We start from the raw sequence: 20,277 nt of genomic DNA, 5'->3' as shown, positions 1-20,277 counted from the left end.
ACGGATTATGATAAGAATATCACTTCTGCAAATTTTTGAAGATGTTTCATAATTCCTCAGTATTATACACACTTTGTGTTTGGGATACATTCTGGGCTCAGTGTGAGGTTTGGCATGCCTTTCAACCGGTTTTTAATGCTTTACTTTGGTAACATTCCCAATATAGGCTATATAGCAAATACATTATGCAAATTGCTTCCTTGCAAATAAATGATCCGGAGATTGTATCAGAACGTCATCGTTTGCAGATTCAAACATAATGCATTGTTTGTTTAAGCAGACGTACGTTCAAATGACTATATTGATGAATAACGATTTACCGTAAGTTCTCCCATTTAGGTAGTGTGCATACAACTTCAATGCTTTAGGCAATCTTATACTTTAATACACTGTAATCATAATTTCACCAAATTTTTCAAAATCAAGTGTACCTCATTTAAATAGTTCCAGAAATTCATGAACAGGTAATCTTATACTTGGTAGTTAATCACGTTTTGTTTAAAATTCCACATTATTGCATAAACTCTATCTATAATGCCCTCTGGTGGGGTGCAGAAACTTGGCAAATTGAGGGCTTGAACGGAAGAAATCGTGCATTAACAAAGCGATTCACGTGCCGTTCAAGCCCTGTTATGTGTTTTTCATATCCATAATCTGGTCCACACGCAGTTACTTCCCTTCTCCAGCCTTCGACGACTTTCCAAGCATAAATAGGGAACTGAATAAGCACCAGTTTCCTCATGCATGCAGGGATAATGGCAATGCCTATTTCAATCCACTTTTCAACTTATACCATCTGCACTCTCTTGACAACAGCTTTATTGTTTTGGCAACGTCAATGAAGTTAAGGTTATTTACTCAACACTTTCAAAAGACTATGCTGTAAATTTAAGTGATTATGTACCTTCAACGATCCTGCTGTAAATTCCAAAATAATTCCTCATTTTTTAATTTGCGCGGCTGCATTTCAACTTTGCATTAATCCACTGTTTAAACACATTTTAAATCGTAAACTGCCTATCCGGAGGTAAAGCCTCGTCATTTCGGATGATGACCGAGTGAGGCATATGCAAAACATAACCTTGAACTGTATTGACATAATCGAATTATTTTGTCGATGTCGAATGAACAAAACATTGTTTTCAATGTTATTTTAATTTATTTTTTTATGTGTGATTTGTTTATGCAATAATAGCGAAAATACACATTTTCTCGGACATAATCATCTGCGGGCGCTCTCAAAATCCGTTCGGATTTTTCGAGCGCCCGCAGATGATCATGCCCTCGAAAACGTGTATTATCCCTTTATACCAACATCGTTTTACAAGTTTGTTCCTATTGATTTAGTTTCCATTAAAACAAGTCATCTGATGTAGACAAGGTTTAAAAAACGTCCTAATTGAACATCATTTGTTTTACTGAAAAACATGTTTATCGTTAAAAATCTGTCGAGCAGCATGGCAACGATTATCCATTTTATTATCATAACATTCAGACATTATTGTGAAATAAATGCGTATTGTATTATAGACACAAAGGTATTAAAACATAAATTACTACAACAAGAGCATACAAAGATAGTATATAACATAATAATCACACATTATACATTTTTATAAAAGCAATTTCTGTAAGCTTATAAATGACGTGAAGTTCATACATCATTTGAAAGTGTTTAAGAAGACAAATACAAGTCGAACTACTTTCAAAACATAATGCAACATCATGTTACATTTACTGCACACTACTCCGATTTGATAGCAATAAAAATATGACAAACACATATAGCTATTTTGAGAAAGGAAACAAACAAATATTGAACAAACGAATAATGTAGGTTTTCTTATTATTAAAATACACGACATATATATAAGTTTATGAACAATCTTCTGTATTGCATTTTAAATTGCAGTAGGGTAATCCTGAGTACGTGATGTGATACTGTTTAATTTATTATTTCAGGAAAGTTTACATCACCTTGTTTTTAGAGGAGATTTCCATCTTGTTCACATTAATAAAGTGTTATCTTTGGATTTTAAATATTATATTCAAGTTGTAATTGAAGTTTAGTTTCAATTGTTTGATCAACAATCCAAATAGGAAACGAGTGTTCTAATACAAAAACGTTGCTGTCAAGTAAAACATCCAGTTTTCCGAATGGAAAACGAGGGCGTTTTTTATTCAATTAATATAAGGCTTCGTAATGATGGGGTTAAAGATCTTTATGGTTTTATAAGCGTTTGGTATCGTCAATTTAAGAAATCACAAGTTGAAAAATTTAATGAAGATTTATCACACCCGATGTTAATCATTACTTTAAGACGTTATTTAATAATCTCAAATGTGTCCGTTTGATAGTGTGTGATAACAATATCTCTGGTTGACTTCTTACTGAGCTACCCCTAATATACCTGAACCGCTTTAAATTATGAGCCTAGGTCTTATACCGACGGTTTCATGTTTATATTGTAATAAACAAGCTGTCATAATGCGGTTGCCCGCGTTTGGACAGATGTGACAGCGGGGAATGTGCAAAATGTACAAAAATCTTTATTATAAAACGTTAGCTCAATGCAATTATTTCATTACTCTAAATGATTTGAAACCAACAACATTGTTATAATAAACGTCGAGAATTCGGAGAAGCGCCTGTATAGGTATTAAGAAACATATTATACCGAAAGGCCTTTGCTACATGGCAATGGAGGAATTAAACTACTTATAAAACATCACGTCATCAGGACTTTTGAAGAAGTACGATGTTAGCCATTGTATTGGCGTCGAAACGTTTATCAGACATTCTCCTACCGATCACAATGTCTACTATGTAACTAAGAAGATACGTTCGATGTCATCAAAAAGGATCGTAAAGCTGCTGGTCATGAAACAGAAATGAAACGTAAAACACGCTAACATCACAAAAGATTTAGTTGAACTATTCAAGTCATACTGACAAGTCTGCAAAGAGAAGAAAAACCGCCCACAGGCGAAGGACATTGTGGTCAAACAAATCTCTACCAGAATATTCATGTCCCGGTCATGTAGGTCTGAAATGCATGCAGTCCTCCTTTCAAGGACAGTTCAAACGGATCATAGTTTTCAAGTGGAACCTTACGATATAAATTGTCCCTAGACCACTTACTTCGAAATGAGCGGATTAAGCCGCTTACCAACAGACATTTTCTACTAGTTAGGGCTCCATCAATTCTACAAAGCGATAAATGATCCGAATTTACTGCCAAAGTTATACCAGAGCTAAAAGATTTGTGGTCACAACTAATAATGATGCGAACCTTTTATGGGTTTTGGGTTTATAAAGGCACGATGGGAACAATTCATCTGCTGCTGGGTAAACTTGAGACCGCCAGTCCAATCTCGAGCATTGTTGTCGCTCATTCCGCTTCAAGGATATATCGTATGTCACTTTCGGCTCTTACAGAGGCCTGGTTTTATGATACACTTAATTGCATCTTTATACAAGTAAGAGTTAGTAATTAGCATAAGAGTTAAGGTGGTCTGAAGACTAAACACCGACAATTTCACAAACCAAAGCTTTGAATAAGCCGCAATATTTTTCTGCAGAAGAACTTAATTGAATCAAATTACAAACGTAAAATAGATTATTTAATTATATTTATAAATTGTATACGTAAATTCGCCATCAATAAGTTGATAGAATCTTCAATAAATTGATAAAAGTGAAAGATGTGCATTCAATCAACAATACATCAAAGCTCTATCAAAAGCAAAAATGATTCAAAATCCGAATTACATGACAGTATTGAAATGCAATGCTCATTTTCTTTTACATTGAATGACTTTGTGTTACATTGAATGACAATATTGATGAATATTAACATACAATTGAAAAACTAAACTGCATGATGCCAAATAAAAAGTGTATTCATGTTGATTACTAGTTAATATGAGTGATACTTAAATAGCATTTTATATTCAGAAATTTGTATTGTTTAATTTTTGGTAAAAACGTTGGTCAATCGTAAATGTTTGTTTAAGTAATATCGTTCGTACATTTCCGTAACATATACTCTTTATACGTCATGACGGAGTTTTAATTACGCGGTAGCATATAAATACGTTAAATGTTTGGAGGTCAATTTGATAATTATAAAATACTTTATTTATATAAATTAAACGGGCTAGTATCATTACAGTGTATAGTTTCTGATAATATGTTTTTGACAATATCTTTTATTGTTTACGATATTTTACCAATCTAATTGGAGCAACAGGTTAGTATTTTTGCGTTAAACTTCTCAATAAAATTACTGCACAATTCTACCTCCAAGAGAAAACAAGTTATTTTCATAAATTGTGTTAAGTAACCAGAGTTTTGTCAGCCATCTGTGGTTAATGATAATACTGGACAATAACTGATCAAATCATGGAACTAAACTGTGTGTATAGGTCCTTGATCAAAACGAGATAATCGCTTTGGTCTGAAAAAGGGGCAATTAAACACCAGAATTCATATGCTAAAATGATATTAGATTGATTGCAAAAAACAATGAAATTACTAACGCAAAATTATTTCATGTGTTACAGTGTTGGTTTTACTATACCAATACCACAGAAGAAGTCAGTTATTATTTATATATTTATTCCCCCCTTCGAAGAGGAGGGGATATATTGTTTGAACATGTCGGTTTGTCCGTCGGTCGTTTAGTCCACCAAATGGTTTCCGGATGATAACTCAAGAACGCTTAATCAGGAAACTGCATAGGCACATTGATCATGACTTGCAGATGACCCCTATGATTTTCAGGTCACTAGGTCAAAGGTCAAGGTCACGACTAGGGGGGGGGCTTTGTCTCCGACCGCGGAACACTTGTTATTCTTTACTATAAACTCAATTACAACTACAACAATACAAACATTCAATTATATATATATATATATATATATATATATATATATATATATATATATATATATATATATATATACAATAGACAATTGTATGTAACCATTCTAAATTATAAATATTAGAGACTTCTAATCATGTAAACCCATATGTATACATTAATAAAATTACCAGAGTTCCGATTCTGTACAAATATGTTCTGAATTACATTGCAAAACCTAAGAGGCTGTTGCTAATCATTTGTTAACATAATTGATTTAAGATATTGAGTTCAAATACGAGCACTATTGCGCAATTAAGAAATTGTTTAGAAAATCGAGTATCACCCCGATCAGATCGTAGATGACCTGATTAGCAACAACTTCTTAAAAGCCTCTAAAAACAGTATTGTTACTTAAAAGAAACGAAAATACAAGTATATAAAAGACGACGTTTTAAAACATAACATGTTATGGCACAACTTCTAATCAGTAATGGGGTTGTGAAGAGAAAAACTAATTGATCGTTTTCAGACTAATACAGAAAGTTAGGATTTACACTTACAGCATTGTCAAATAATATATGTCTTAAGTCATGATACAAATAACAATCAAGAACAACATGGCTCTCATCCTCAACATTATCGCAAAAGGGGCACTACCAGTCTATTACGTCCAGTCGCTCGTATCGCGGTTTCTATCCGCAGAGGCGCTACACCACAACGAAATTTACTAATGGATACCTTTTAAGCTGACAAAAAGATTCCGTACTAAAATCGTCCTTAAATAGGCGATAAGTACGCAACTTATTTCTGCCTCCATTGAAAGGACCTGTAACATAATTAAGAGATTGATACCAGACTTAAATTTATCACATAAAACATTCATCATTCCATTCAATAAGGCATGTTTCGGTAAAGCCGACTCGATATTTATGTATTGTTGCAATCCGTTTGTATTAAAGATATCAGTGACAATATAATACACATTTCTACAAGACCTTCCAGCTAAAGACTTAGCCCAGAGTGCAACACGCTTATTCATTCTAAAATCATACATTGTTGATGGCGTGTGTATATGGCGTGTGCATAAATTGACTAACTAAATAAACATATTATACTTTTGTTTGGTCTGGACAAGTGCAAACACTGCCTTGTTTGAATGTGCGATATGGTGCGCAGCGAGAAATTACCGAATTGTCTCGTGGAGAAATGATATCTGTGAATACTGAAATGCTTGTGTGGAAAGGCGTTTTTGTGATAAAATGCCGCACTGAATCAGAGGCCCCTTAATAAAATATTTTTTTGCATTGGCTTTGTTGACGAGACTCCAGCAAAACACAGTTAAGTTCGCATTATGAACAATTTAAAGCATTGTCGTCCATTCACAATTTGACAAAGAGCGTCTGAACCATCTTTAACGTACGTCATAAATTCATTATATGTCTTTATATTGGTACGATGAAAACGTATTAACATGTTCTTTGTAAGCTCATCTGAATCAGTTATTTTATCTACTTCTAGAAGTGTGTCGATTTCAGAATTCTTGATTACCAGTTCGTCTTCGGAATCCATCTTTTTCAATTGTAATATGCATTACAATTGGTGGCACAAATACATCAGCAATGGGTTTGTCAATACCTTACCACATAGGTGAAATCGACACGGTACTCTGTAATCTCTTGTAGTGTGCAACTAAATCTCCTTGAAACGCTCAACCCGGATAAAACAGCTTAATTATATCAATAGCTGACATATATAAATAATTCAACATTTCTTAATCATAAGAACGTAAAATTCGTACCTGAATATAGTGTCGACACATTTCGAAAGTGTTTTTGCGATCTTCAGATATACTTCTTGAGCTCAACTTTATTTCTTGATAGAATGAAATGGAACTGCATGTTTGCTTTTCAAATAGTATTATTTTAATGGGCAAACTCAAAATACGATTCACATTACTATGATGTATTCTTGCCCTACTCATAATTGAATCAGTTTTAATTTGTTTGTAGTTTTCAACAGGACATTATAAAGGCTATACCGGAAACACTAGAAGACCTTGAGGCATTCCATTGATATGCTTGTCACAAATAAATAAGGCATGTAGACGCATCGACCAGCTGTAGTTAGAAATAATATGTGGAGACTTATATTATTAAACGATTGTTATAACTTTTATTCACCTAAAACGTATAACATATGTATATAGTATGTCTAGTTCTGTTGTTTGTCCATTTTGCGCTCTTAGTTCCAATATGTTGAATATATCTGGTTCATTACCGGTGATTAGAGATAGAAATTCTTTTAAAATATGTGTCTCTGGACATAGAAACATAAATTATATAATATTTTGTTTAATTTAGCAACGTTCGCAGTATTTTTACCTTCCTTTTTGTCGTTATAGTGTTTTTCTCAATATGTCATTTCTCGCCTGTTCGGACAATGACAAAGAGTTATGCTGAAGCTGTAAAGAAAAGAGTTTGACGCTTAAAAGACTCTAAAATTTGCCATACAAATAAATCACCAGACTTTTGCTTGCGTATGCATCAATATACGACTAGTTAAACAGTGCTAATGTTTAATGTAAGTAAATAATACTTTTAGGAGACTCTCTAGACATCCTTATTAAACCATGACATTGCTTGTTTAAGAAACAGATGTGATGTAAATAATGTAATCTCATTTGAAACACACATCCCGCCATCAAACGTTTGTCTATATTTGCAATACGGTAATAAATTGCATGACCTCAATTAAATATTTATGCGCATCCACTGCTGGCTTTAAACCATTGAAGTGTGCGAGATCACAAGAAGATTTAAAAGACAATCAAAGCAGCTAATCATATCCCCGTCAGCTATATTCATATTTTGCATGTGTCGTAGTTTGTGTAACTTCTGTTCGTGCCTGAGATATAAGTAATGTTATCACACACTACACATCATAAAAATTCATGACAACATTTTATGTCCAAAAAGTTATAACAAAATACGCATATATGATTAGAATACCTTGCAAGGTAATTTGTGCATTACCTTTGTGCATATATTATTATTCTGACTAAGGTCATCAGTAAAGTATTTATGCATCCATCTTCAGTTGTATCAGGCGTTTATGATACCATTAAAGTCGGTGATATCTGCGCTCGGTTTATTATCTTAACCTGTGGAATGCATGTGCCATTTCGCCAACTCCCACGAATTGGTGCACCATTTTGTCGAATTAGGAGTCACTTCATGTTGTACACGTCGTTTGCTCACTTATACGGTACTTTGCATGTTAAAAACCGCGAATGTGTATGTAACAAGCTTCAAATGCACCACTGGCTAATTCGGACAATGCAACCCTCGTCGTGTATGTAGCCAACATAAATTTCAGCCAATTATATGCCTCTTTAGTTCGAAGCTTTTCTTCAATTTCACTGTTTCGTAACTAACTGTGCATTCCGGGTATCCACACGTGATATCCTTTTCTGTATCAACACTCTCGTACAAATAGATGTCAGGCAAATTCATTTTTAAATCCCAATTCGTTTGCAAATATGGTTACATCGTTTGAAAAATATAGATCATTATATGTTAAAGTATTGAATTCGCACGTTTGAAGAAAACAATGCAAGTGTAACGTGCTATTCATTTCGCAAAACAACGTTTAAGAGTTGTACCTTTTATTGTAAACCTTTCGTATTTACTTTAAAACGTTGTGCATCATGAAAGTGAAATGTCACATATTTAATTTATCGGACACATGCACATTCTAAGAAACAGACAATTCTGCGATGAACTATGCTTAACACCCACGAATACAATACAATAATAACAGCAGCGAAAGTAGAAAACAATGTCAGCCTATCTTCAGATTTCAAATGGTTAAAACGCTCTTCGGAAGAACAAACAGAAACGGGAGATGAGGAAGTCCATCGTCACAACGTCATAGACGGCGTTAATAAAAACACGTTGAAAAATGTATCCATTATCAGGACAATGTGTATAAAGCGGCGTATTAAGTTTATAGCAATCAACTCAACCGGGATATTCGCCCGAACCGGCTTAGTCTGATTTTGCGTTGATACCAATATTGAAAACGTAGGAAAGAGGTTCAGTAATTTGAAACAACTACAAATAGCAACAACAACCATCATAAAACATTTTCAAAGGAAAGGCGTACTGATGCGATTAAATCACACTGAGGAAATCAAAACCGAAGCTGTTTATTTTCCATTCAGAAGATTATTTTACAAAAGTTTACATAGTGTCAGTGTCCGACAAATTTCTTATTTTTCAGGTAGCCCACTGGGCTACCAATAAACATATTTGGTAGCCCATAAAATTTTCCGACAAAATGATAAGAGGCAGGTTTTCATCTTTATTTTATTTCTTCATTTACATATACATAATATGTATACATACATATACATAAAACAGCAAGTAGTCTGATGTACACAGTCAATATCGTAAATTAATGTTACAGTACAGGCACCGTGTACTTAAATATAAATGTACCAAAGAAAATCATATACTACATGTAGATATTACATGTATGTGCACATGTATGTGTACTTAAATTCGGACAGCACGTTAAGTCGTAAACGTAAATAAAGCGTTTAGATGATCAATACGATTGACTCGTATGGTGTTAATCAATGCAATTGCCCTTTTTAACAACAAAAATAGTGACGTGCGGCAATATAGTGTCGCCATTGAAACTAAAACTCTTTATTTGAAAATACGAAAAAAGTGATACCAATTTGAAAAAGAATACACAATGAGTAAAGTTTAATTTGACGAAAAATGTAATACATTTAAATTAAAGCGTCTGTATAAGGACTTCCCTTTCGTATGAAGTTTTACTACTTCTACTAATAATTATAATTATAATTAGTAGTAGTAGCAGTGGTGGTGGTGGTGGTGGTGGTGGTGGAGGTAGAGGTAGTGGTGGTGGTGGTGGTAATGGTAGTGGTAGTAGTTGTGCTAGTAGTAGTAGTAGTAGTAGTAGTAGTAGTAGTAGTAGTAGTAGTAGTAGTAGTAGTAGTAGTAGTAGTAGTACTAGTAGTAGTAGTAGTAGTATAAGTAGTAGTAGTAGTAGTAGTAGTAGTAGTAGTAGTAGTAGTAGTAGTAGTAGTAGTAGTAGTAGTAGTAGCAGTAGTAGTAGAAGTATTATTATTATTATTGTTATTAATATTATTATTAATATTATTATTATTATTATTATTATTATTATTATTATTATTAGTAGTAGTAGTAGTAGTAGTAGTAGTAGTAGTAGTAGTAGTAGTAGTAGTAGTAGTAGTAGTAGTAGTAGTAGAAGTAGTAGTAGTAGTAGTAGTAGTAGTAGTAGTAGTAGTAGTAGTAGTAGTAGAAGTAGTAGTAATAGTAGTAGTAGTAGTAGTAGTAGTAGTAGTAGTACTAGTAGTAGAAGTAGTAGTTGTAATAGTTGTATTATTATAAGTATTGTTATTATTATTTAATTCTATATTCCGCCAATCATATATGGTGATCATCAATATACATTATATGAATGATATGTTATGTAATCTCCCGTTAAAGTTGAAACTATCGTCGGATACGTTCGTCCCTTAAATTACCACTTTTAAGGGTAACGCTTTGATTTATAGTCGCCGATTTTATTTATTTATAGTCGCGAGGGACTATTCCTTAAAATAAGCTGATCTTGCAGTGACCGATAGCATTCGTCGAAATTCTGACTTTATTCGCTGGTATTGATTTATAAACATATGTGCATTAAATTAACAACTTATGATTTGTGGTATAAATGTATCAAATTGATTCTCAATGTTCTGTTCCCGGGAACACGAACTTAATCGTTCTTGTATCAAAAGAAGAAAAAACATGCGTTTCATTTCATGTCATCAACGGTTGCCGTATAGGGGTATTTCACTACGACCCGATTTCTCACGATTTGTCCCGATTTCCAATATTTTGAGGTCGGGGACATTCGTAGCTCAATCGGCGAAAGTCATAGCTCATTCGTAGCAGTCGTGGGCCGGTCGTAAGTGATTCCTGCAACTCGTGAGCTCCCTAAAAATCGTGGCCAGATTTTAAAAGTGTTATTGGACAAGACCTCCAAGACTGAATTTAATCGCAGTTGACTCGTAACAGCATCGTCGTGCGTTCTTTGGCGTCGTAATGGAATTGTAGGTAATTATTGACTCAATCGGGAAATCTGTGATCACGTAATATGTCTACGAAACAGCTACGACTTTGTCAAGACACTCACGAGGTCACCCCGAGTGAGTTGTGAGCCCGCTAAGATTCTTGCGATTTAGATCAATACTCTCACCAGGTCATCCCGAGTGACTTGCGAGCCCGCTAAGATTCTTGCGATTTCGATCAATGTCAATAGATATTGCATGGCGCCTAATTCATGGGTGCGTTCGGTGGGGTCCTAGCTTAGTCGTGACCGATCTGCATCGTTCGTATTACAGTCGCAGTAGATTCTTACACATCATATTGAAGTCGCGACCCTATTCGCAAGACTTCAACCGAACCCAACGATTTGTCGTAACTCTATCGAACAAGTGTCCTAACTGAATCGTAGACTGTAACGAGTCTTCCCGATTCAATAAATGTGATAAATCGTAGCGATTCATGGACTTGTTTTCGTAGTGGAATAGGGCCATTAAGTACTTGACACATTACTGCCTTCAATTGTGAAAAACGGTTGTTTATAGAAGTACGCAAACTTCCTTTCAGCGTGGGATACACGCCTGTCTTCACTAGTGGACAGTTGTTGATATCATCAATTGGCACACGGTATTTTCATATTTTACACACGGTTGTATTCCGTAGTGGACACACGATTTCCTTCATGAATGGCTACACGGCTACATGCATGCAGTGACAAACAGTTGCTTCCAGTAGATGGCACACGGTCATCCTCATTAATGGGCACGCGTTTGTTTTCATCCCCGTACACACGTTTCCTTCATAATAGGAAACATGTTTTCAGCAATGATCTTCATACGTTTTTTTCCTTAGTGGACGCACGCTTGTCTTCAGTGGGTGACACATTATTTTCTTCAGAAGTATTCCCACGATTGTCCACAGCAATGACACGTTTTCTTCATGAGCAGACACATACTTCCTTTGCAGATTTTTATATGGTTGCCTACATCAGCAGTAACACTGCGGTTTTTATCAGCGGACAAACACTCGTCTACTTCAACGGACACACGAATGTTTTTTTTTCATTTTTATGTTATTATACATGATTTTTCCAACAAAGTTTTTGGCCTGGGGCGTAGCCCCAAGGCCATAGTAATGATACAAATTTCTGAGCGAGTCAGAATTGGCTGGCTGCCAAAAACCAAATTCCCAAAAGTCCGATTTACCCCTTAATTCATGCGCAATAAAAGAAGTTCTTCGCAGATCTCATTAATCCGCCTTGTAAATACAGAACATCACTATATAACATGACCGTGTCATAAAAGTTATGAACAATATATTATTGAAGCAAAATTGCTAAGCATTGGCTACGACATATTGTTTGCATATTAATGCGAGATTAAGTTCCTCACTTGACGGTCTAGGCCGAAACGATACGATTGTCTACGGAGACAGTAAGAAGACGTTTTTTCTGATACTGATATTTTTTTGAAGAAATTATAAAATTATTTGGTATTTATAAAACTATTCTAAGATATTGTTATTTTATTTTGCGCAAAAATAAAAATGAAAAAAACAACAACAACAAATATTCCTTATCATTCTCGGAAATATACGAAGTTACCGGATATGATATTTCACTGCGCAGATCGAGCGCGCAGATCGAGCGCGAAAAGTGATACGTGAGGCAACGTACACAATCTGTACACCGTTCTTTATCAGGGTAAAGGCCCAGTCACACTATGATACCGGCGGAGTCCCGGTGCGTGATCCGGGATCTAACGGGATGAACCGGGGCTATACCGGGATGAACCGAGGCTCCATCGGGGACGACCGGAATGAACCGGGGAAAACCGGGGCTCCACTGAGAAAGTATTAAAATGTTTAATACATCCGTGATGAACCGGGAGTCACCGGAAAGGATCGGCAACGACCGGCGCGGCACCAGGAACAACCGCGACGGAACCGGGAACAACCGGGACGGCACCGGTGAATGCCGTTAGAGTCACGATATAGCTACGGTACATAAGCAAGCCGGCGCTCTGCCGGGACGCAACCGGCATTCACCGGGGCTGCCCCGGGGCATTACCGGCGACGACCGGGGTGAAACCGGGGCGTTGCCGGTTTTCACCGGGGCTCAACCGGGGCACTACCAGCGACAACCGGGGCTCTGCCGGGGCTTCACAGGGATAAACCGTAGCCAGTCCGGGTTGACCCGGACTCTATCGGACTGTTAACCGGCTTCAACCGGGGCGGCACCGGGAAATAGTGTGACTGCGATTAAAATTTTCTACGAATCATCCCGGTCCTCGCCGGTCGACCAGCGTTAGCAAACCGGGATGGACTGGGTCTCTACCGGCAATAGTGAGACTTGGGCTTAAGTGGATTTTCTTTTGTATAAACATTACAAAGGAAGTATGATTGTTTTCCTGATCTGTTAATTATGTAATAGAAAGCTATTGTAGGCTATTAAAAGTGATTTATTTCATGCCAACAATAACAGGCTTTTTGCGGCTATTTTGTTGTTGTTGTATATCTTCACCGCCTATGTAGACGAACCTTTACCAGATCTGTACAGTTGAACAAAATGTTATCGTTCCCACAAACAGTATCGTGTTGTATTCCACCGTCTATGTATACTGTAGTATATACACAAATATTGTCTTTTCTTATAGTTTCTGAGCTTCTGCACTCAACCGCTAGGGTCAATTCGTTTACATTCGGACAAAGGGAGAAATTCGGACAAAACATCCTAAATGCATTTTACGTCACACTAAATCTAGCCCCAGGCCTTCAGCGCCTACAGCGCTTTAATTAAATCCAGGCATTATTAAGAAAAGATGTCAACTGATGTGTTTTTAATTTGAGTACATAGATCGTATTTAAAAAAGAATAAAATTTACTCAGTGCAATGACCTGGACTATTGACATAACATGCACGCTTCAACACAAACATATTTTTATTAGAAACCCGGCAGATCGACACTTGACCATGTTGAAACCACGTACGATTGCTGTCTAGTAATATAATAAGTAAGATTATAATGGTGTAATAGATTCGAGGTTACCACGAAGCGGTTAAATACACAAGCTTAAACTTCAGGCAATTTTGTTCTTTGAGAAATTTTTAATCTCTTGGCTACTCTAGCCTCTTGTTTTAGTTTTCTATCTGGTCATCTCTCGCGACGTATGCGTGTCCTGATTGATATTTGATTGCGCAACCGGATATTGGGTCAGCTACAGTCTTTCACAGTTTTAAAACGGTTTTCTTGTTACATCAACGCTCAGTTTCTTGTATCTCCTGCTAACAAGTAACATCTACCTGTTCGAAATACAATGTCATCATTATGCTGATTTTCTCAGGTATATTGAACGCATCGATTTCATGAAAGGCGCTTGTTCAATTGAGCCGTCTCAAGGACTCGTACTGCCTGTTGACTTAAAATTGGTGAGGAAACCTAAAGATAAGCCATGCTTCTTAGAAGACACATTAAAGATAATTTGCTTTTTCCTTACAGTTCCTTTAAAACCTCTGCATGGCTTACGGGGTAGCATTTGTTGTGTTTCTGACGTTCGAATCTCCGATAGAAAAGGGTCTCTAATGTAATTACAAATTAGGTTAGGTTTATGATCTGTAGATGCAATAACACGTCTGTTGTTACTCCCTAGACTCTGCGTATTTCTCACTATAATGTTCTCATTATTGTCAGTTGAATGAAAGTCGGGAGAACTTTGTGTTTGATTCATGTATAACTCACGCACTGATATACTTATGTACAGTAACTAGTTTTTGTATAAAGATAGTCTGACACTGATCTAAGCTAATAATTATCGCCTAAGTTTCTGTTTGACTTTAAGATATTATTAGTTACGTTCAAAAGAATTTGTCATTTCATCAAAACAATTATTTTCATCGGGTTATACATGTTCATCGGTTATTCCAAATAACCATAAACTATTGGATGGTCCCAGGTCAGGTGAGACTATGCATATTTCAATGTATATTTAGTGTGGGGTATCATCCGCAACAACTCCTCGTTCATTCTCAAGGGGAACAAGCAGACCTACAGCCGGGTATTCACTCTATTCTAAATACTAATAAGGACAACAAATTGTTACGCACATTTGTTAAGAGTAATAATTGTTTTAAAAGTAGTCTTAAATCAACGTGGTTTGAACACAGATATAGAGGCCTACTTGTTAGTTCAACCTCTTAATTTTGAAAACAAAATGTTCTGTTTCTCTTTATTGAGATTTTTCAGCTTCTTGGGAATGAGGCTGGGTCCTGTTAGGGGAAAAATCATGTTGTTTTGAAACTAAATTGGGAAAATGTTAAATTGTTTCAAGTCAGTAGACTCACTTATATACCAGGGCAACATATAAGGATCATTTTATCATTTCTACGATTTGTATTGGACAGAAAATGAATTACAATGCATGGTTAGACATTAACTTTTTTATGAGCAAGACCGTCGGACCAGCTCCTCTTAAAATGTACTAACCCGAACCTGATGTCTACTAGACCATAAATGACATAATCATAGCAAATTAACACAATTGTGTCATGTAACTGTTTAATCAGGATTTATCAGTAAATAATCAGTGAACACCAGATTTTTGTTATGCATAGAGCAAAACAATAAAATAAAACTTTTTTTGCTTTTCTTCGTCAAATTCAAGCCATGGGAACTGACTCGATTTTCCATCTAGGATAAAATTGACGTTTTCGTGTTTCTTTATATTTACGTGTCATATCAGTTTGAGCGTCGGATTCTTTTTTTTTAACTGATTTGTCGGACGAAAATCCGAACTTGAACAAAGCCATTTTTTTAATAACATTCTCTTGTTTGCTATATGCAAAAATGTTTAAATTGACGATACCGATTTTTGATAGAAGTCGTAAAATCATGCTCTACAGTTTTACGACACTGCAGAAAATCATTAATATTCATGACAATTTGACCAATGGAAACCAGCAATTTCTGCAGGAAGCTCTCCTTTGCGTCTAAAAATACCGATGAATCATGTGAATGCTCCGCGTTTATTTAAATACACTAGTTTTGTTTTAATGTAAATAATGGATACCAGAGTAATTTGACACATTAAAAATAAAGGTTTTCACAGCAGTTAATTATAGTTTTATATATGAATCAGTATAGATTTTTTTATGTACGACCAGTCGGACAAGCTAGCCCGCAGTTTTACTAGCCTGACCACTGATCTTACTAGAAAATGTCTGTCAGACGTGCCTTAGTGTCGAACCCTGCAATCAAGAATCAATTATACAAAAATCGAATATGGGAAAATGAATTGCAATTGATTCTGGTTCGTTTTCTTTGTTTAGTTTCTCTCCGTAGCTTGTTTGATTTGAATAAGTATACTGTAACCTTTAGTGCGGCCGTATTATTTGTAGAAAGTTTATATAAACACCAGATTGGTATGGTGTCTGTACAATTTTGCTTCTGTCGCACAAAGTCTGGAAAATGATAGATGCTAAACTCGGACAGGCTAGAAAACTTTCATTAAATGCATGCACGCCCAATATTTTATGATTTGTTATGCGACCCAATTGTGAAAAGATGCTGTGAGGAGTAAACTCTCAGATTTAATGACTGTTAGAAATAGCTTCTGAAATAATCTGCAAAACACTGGCGATTCCTTGTCTGAAAACAAATGTCATTGTGGATAAATTATTCATTTGTTGTCATTGATGTAAAGGGTTTCAATTTGTGCCTTACGTGCAACATTTGTATGAAAGGTAATGTTATTACAGTATGGGCTAGGGCATGCAATATTCCAAATGGCGAGATTGTCAAGCACAATACTAGTACAAAACACAAGGATGCAGTGAAGAAAATAGGGATGTTTGTATTAAATTGTCAAGTTATTGCCAAATAGTTTTGAGGGAAAAAACTATAACAAAAAAATCTTGTAGTGAAAACTATTTGACACAAAATCTTATCAGTTGCTTATCAGTTGCCCTGTAATACTATGTTAGTGAAATTGATTAGTTAGTTTCGCCCCCAAGGCCTTTTGAAAGTGTTGTGACATATTTAATTTGTTACTCATTAATGTGTTTATTCTGCTTTTAGGAGCCCAACAATCTCAAGTCCCGCAACTCCTTCCGCTACAATGGTCTGATCCATAAGCGCACAGTTGGTGTTGAGAATGCAAAGGACAACAAGGGCATTGTATTGATCACGAGGAAACCTAGAAGTATAACCTTGTCTTGAGCAAATTACTTCACATACTTTTATTAACCAGGTTTTCCAAAGAAAAAAACTGGTTATCAGATTGGCGATGTCGGCGGGGGGGGGGGGGGGGGGTAGCGGGCAGGCGGAACAAGCTTGTCCGTGCCATAACTTTGTCGTTCATTGTCAGATTTTAAAATCATTTGGCACATTTGTTCACCATCATTAGACGGTGTGTCGTGCGAAAGAATTACGTCGATATCTCCAAGGTCAAGGTCACAATTTGAGTTTGAAGGTCAAAATTGGCCATAAATGAGCTTGTCTGGGCCATAACTTTGTTGTTCATTGTCAGATTTTAGAATCATTTGGCACATTTGTTCACCATCATTAGACGGTGTGTCTCTTAAAAGAATTAATACGATATCTCCAAGGTCAAGATAACAATTTGAGTTTGAAGGTCAAAAATGGCCATAAATGAGCTTGTCCGGGCCATTACTTTGTGATTCATTGTGAGATTTGAAAATAATTTTGCACATTTGTTCACCAGCATTAGAAGGTGTGTGGCGCGAAAGAATCACATCGATATCTCCAAGGTCAAGGTCACAATTTGAGTTTGAAGGTCAAAAAAGGCCATAAATGAGCTTGTCTGGGCCATTTCTATGTCATTCATTGTGACATTTTAAAATCATTTGGCACATTTGTTCACCATTATTAGACGGTGTGTTGCGCGAAAGAATTACGTCGATATCTCCAAGGTAACAATTTGAGTTTGAAGGTCAGAAATGGCCATAAATGAGCTTGTCTGGGCCATTACTATGTCATTCATTGTGACATTTAAAAATCATTTGGCACATTTGTTCACCATTATTGGACGGTGTGTCGCGCGGAAGAATTACGTCAATATCTCCAAGGTCAAGGTCGCCACAACTAAAAATAGATTGATTTTGAAACAACTATGTAACTATGAACAATCAGTAACAATGCACATTTTGATTTTGAGTTGTCTCTCTTTATCAGACTTTTTTTTTTCTAATTTAAGTCAAGGTCAATTTTGCACATGGGGGTTAACAATACATATTTTGAATTGTCTCCCTTTATCAGACTTTTTTTCAACTGAAAACCTGGTTTTTTGACAATTTTGTCCTTTGTAATTAAATTGAATGAGTAAGAAAAAACATACATATCCGCTGATTTCAAAATGGGAGATTACCTGATAATCTTGTTATTTTGCATATGAAAGAAAATGTATATTCATAGTACATGTATGTGTTGAGAGAGAGTTGAAGCCTGTTTTTTGATACGAAAATATGTCTTCACCTATACCCATACAAATTTAGTGCTTAGCCATTCATCTGTACTTACCATAAAATAAGTTTTGTATTAGAAGGAACTATTATTCCCTCATAAACAGGGAGGCATTAAGCAATGCATTTCTCCATCCATATGTTTGCAAGGGCATACGTTCTGAGGCTGCTTTATTTAAAAAAAACAAAAACGGCTGGGTGAATCTTGCCCGAACTTTCACAGCAGAAGAACCTTAATATACAGATGGTCGAAAGGGAGGGAATTTTGGCAGAATTATGGCCCTTTGTTTTTCCACTAAAGAATATTTGGGCGCAAAATTTTGATGCAAATATTACCAGTAGAATATATCTTTAATATTTTTTATATCATTTTATCACAGTATAGCAGTAAGACTGTGTTTTTCATAAGATTTCTTTTACATTTATACTGAGAAACATTTGAAGAGCATGTAACAAATAAGCTGAAAAAGACTGGACTTAGTATTTTGACCCCAGAGAAATTATTTATCTTTTATCCACTGCACATTTCAATCACCGGGTCATTTGACCCATTTGACTTTCAAAATCTACTGAAATTCAAAAGTTCAACTTTAAGGCCACAAGTTCCCTTTAAGCATAGACATTGTGCCATTATTAAAGAGTTTGTCTGCATATACCTTAGGTGTTGTCCCAGATTAGCCAAAGCAGTCCACACAGTCTCTTCAAAACAAAAATTCAGTTAAGGCGGAAAGTATCGACCTAATAAGCCTATGCACACTTGTTAGGATAATCTGGGACACTTAATTAATTAATAATATATCCTACCCCTGATACATGATACCCATCATTACAGTGACCAACCTGCCCAAATTGACCTAAACCGCGTAGAACTAAAGAAGGGTGGCAGAAAGAGTCTGAGCACCATCCGTAACACAATTCGCAAGGGTCGCTACAGGAAAGACTTGAAAATGGTGAGAGGTCGTGGTGTAGTTTAATAAAGATGGATTACACTAAACCTTTTAGGAGATTTTCGCCTGATTGTATTTTGCGGCAGAGTTAAATTAGGAAAGGCTACACTCAACCTTAAAGAAGATTTTTTGTTAGAATATTTCTGAAAAAAAATCAATACTTAATAGAAACTGAATGAATCTCAATTGTCAAATGTCAATAAGTGTCTTATACATTTAAAAGTGTCATGTTTGTAAGTGGGGTGCTTCCACTGAGAGCTGGTTTTCTCAATCCTGTGTTTTGAATAACACCATGTTTCTCCTCTTATCTCCAGGCTGCTCTCCGTCGTGCCAGCGCCCTGTTGAAGAGCCAGAAGCCAGTGGCCGTGAGGAAGACCATGCGCAAGAAGAAAGAATAGGGCCACTTGTTGGGGACTTTGTTGAAAATAAAGAGAAAAAAATATTGTATGAAGATGTTGGGTTTTTAGTGTGTGGAATGCGTTCTGGTCTATTGATAGATTTTGTATACTGAAATCATAGTTTGTCACGCTATGATATCCAATCCACACTTACTTATAACATGTCTGCACCCTGACAAATTAGGGTTTATTCGCTTTCATATGAATTGATGTGAATAAATTTGAAATAACATAGTGAAAGTAATATTTCGTAGGAGACGATGCGTCTTGCTTCTTAAGGTAATCATGTTAAATGTTGAGGTAATACCGTGTGACTTTAAACCCACTCACACACATATTCCTCATGATTATGCTGTTCCTTCCTGTATCATTCTTTGGCAGTGGATCAGTTGAAATGACTGAATTAAGTTCATTACATTAGTCAGTTTATTGTGCGAATGATACGGG

At 35.8% G+C, this 20,277-nt stretch overlaps 1 protein-coding gene across 1 annotated transcript; it reads left to right on the top strand.

Annotated features, from left to right (window-relative positions):
* Positions 1-3,324: 3,324 nt before the first annotated feature.
* Positions 3,325-19,877, top strand: LOC127839893 (60S ribosomal protein L28-like). Its single transcript, XM_052368286.1, has 5 exons — positions 3,325-3,415; positions 14,973-15,064; positions 17,083-17,216; positions 19,318-19,435; positions 19,747-19,877. The coding sequence occupies exons 1-5, from the start codon at positions 3,325-3,327 to the stop codon at positions 19,828-19,830; spliced, it is 519 nt and encodes a 172-aa protein (XP_052224246.1). The 3' UTR covers positions 19,831-19,877.
* Positions 19,878-20,277: the final 400 nt, after the last annotated feature.

This window comes from Dreissena polymorpha, chromosome 7 (genome assembly GCF_020536995.1).
Source record: "Dreissena polymorpha isolate Duluth1 chromosome 7, UMN_Dpol_1.0, whole genome shotgun sequence".
Classification (NCBI taxonomy): domain Eukaryota; kingdom Metazoa; phylum Mollusca; class Bivalvia; order Myida; family Dreissenidae; genus Dreissena; species Dreissena polymorpha.
This window is presented reverse-complemented; position numbering and strand designations above follow the sequence as displayed.

What these genes read in the sequence shown, in the direction of transcription:
- LOC127839893 (XM_052368286.1), top strand. Translation starts at nt 3,325, where the DNA reads ATGGGAACAATTCATCTGCTGCTGGGTAAACTTGAGACCGCCAGTCCA. An exon ending in TTCCGCTTCAAGGATATATC is followed by an intron (nt 3,416 to 14,972) that starts GTATGTCACTTT and finishes AGGTCAGGTGAG; the next exon opens with ACTATGCATATTTCAATGTA. An exon ending in ACAGGAAAGACTTGAAAATG is followed by an intron (nt 19,436 to 19,746) that starts GTGAGAGGTCGT and finishes TCTTATCTCCAG; the next exon opens with GCTGCTCTCCGTCGTGCCAG.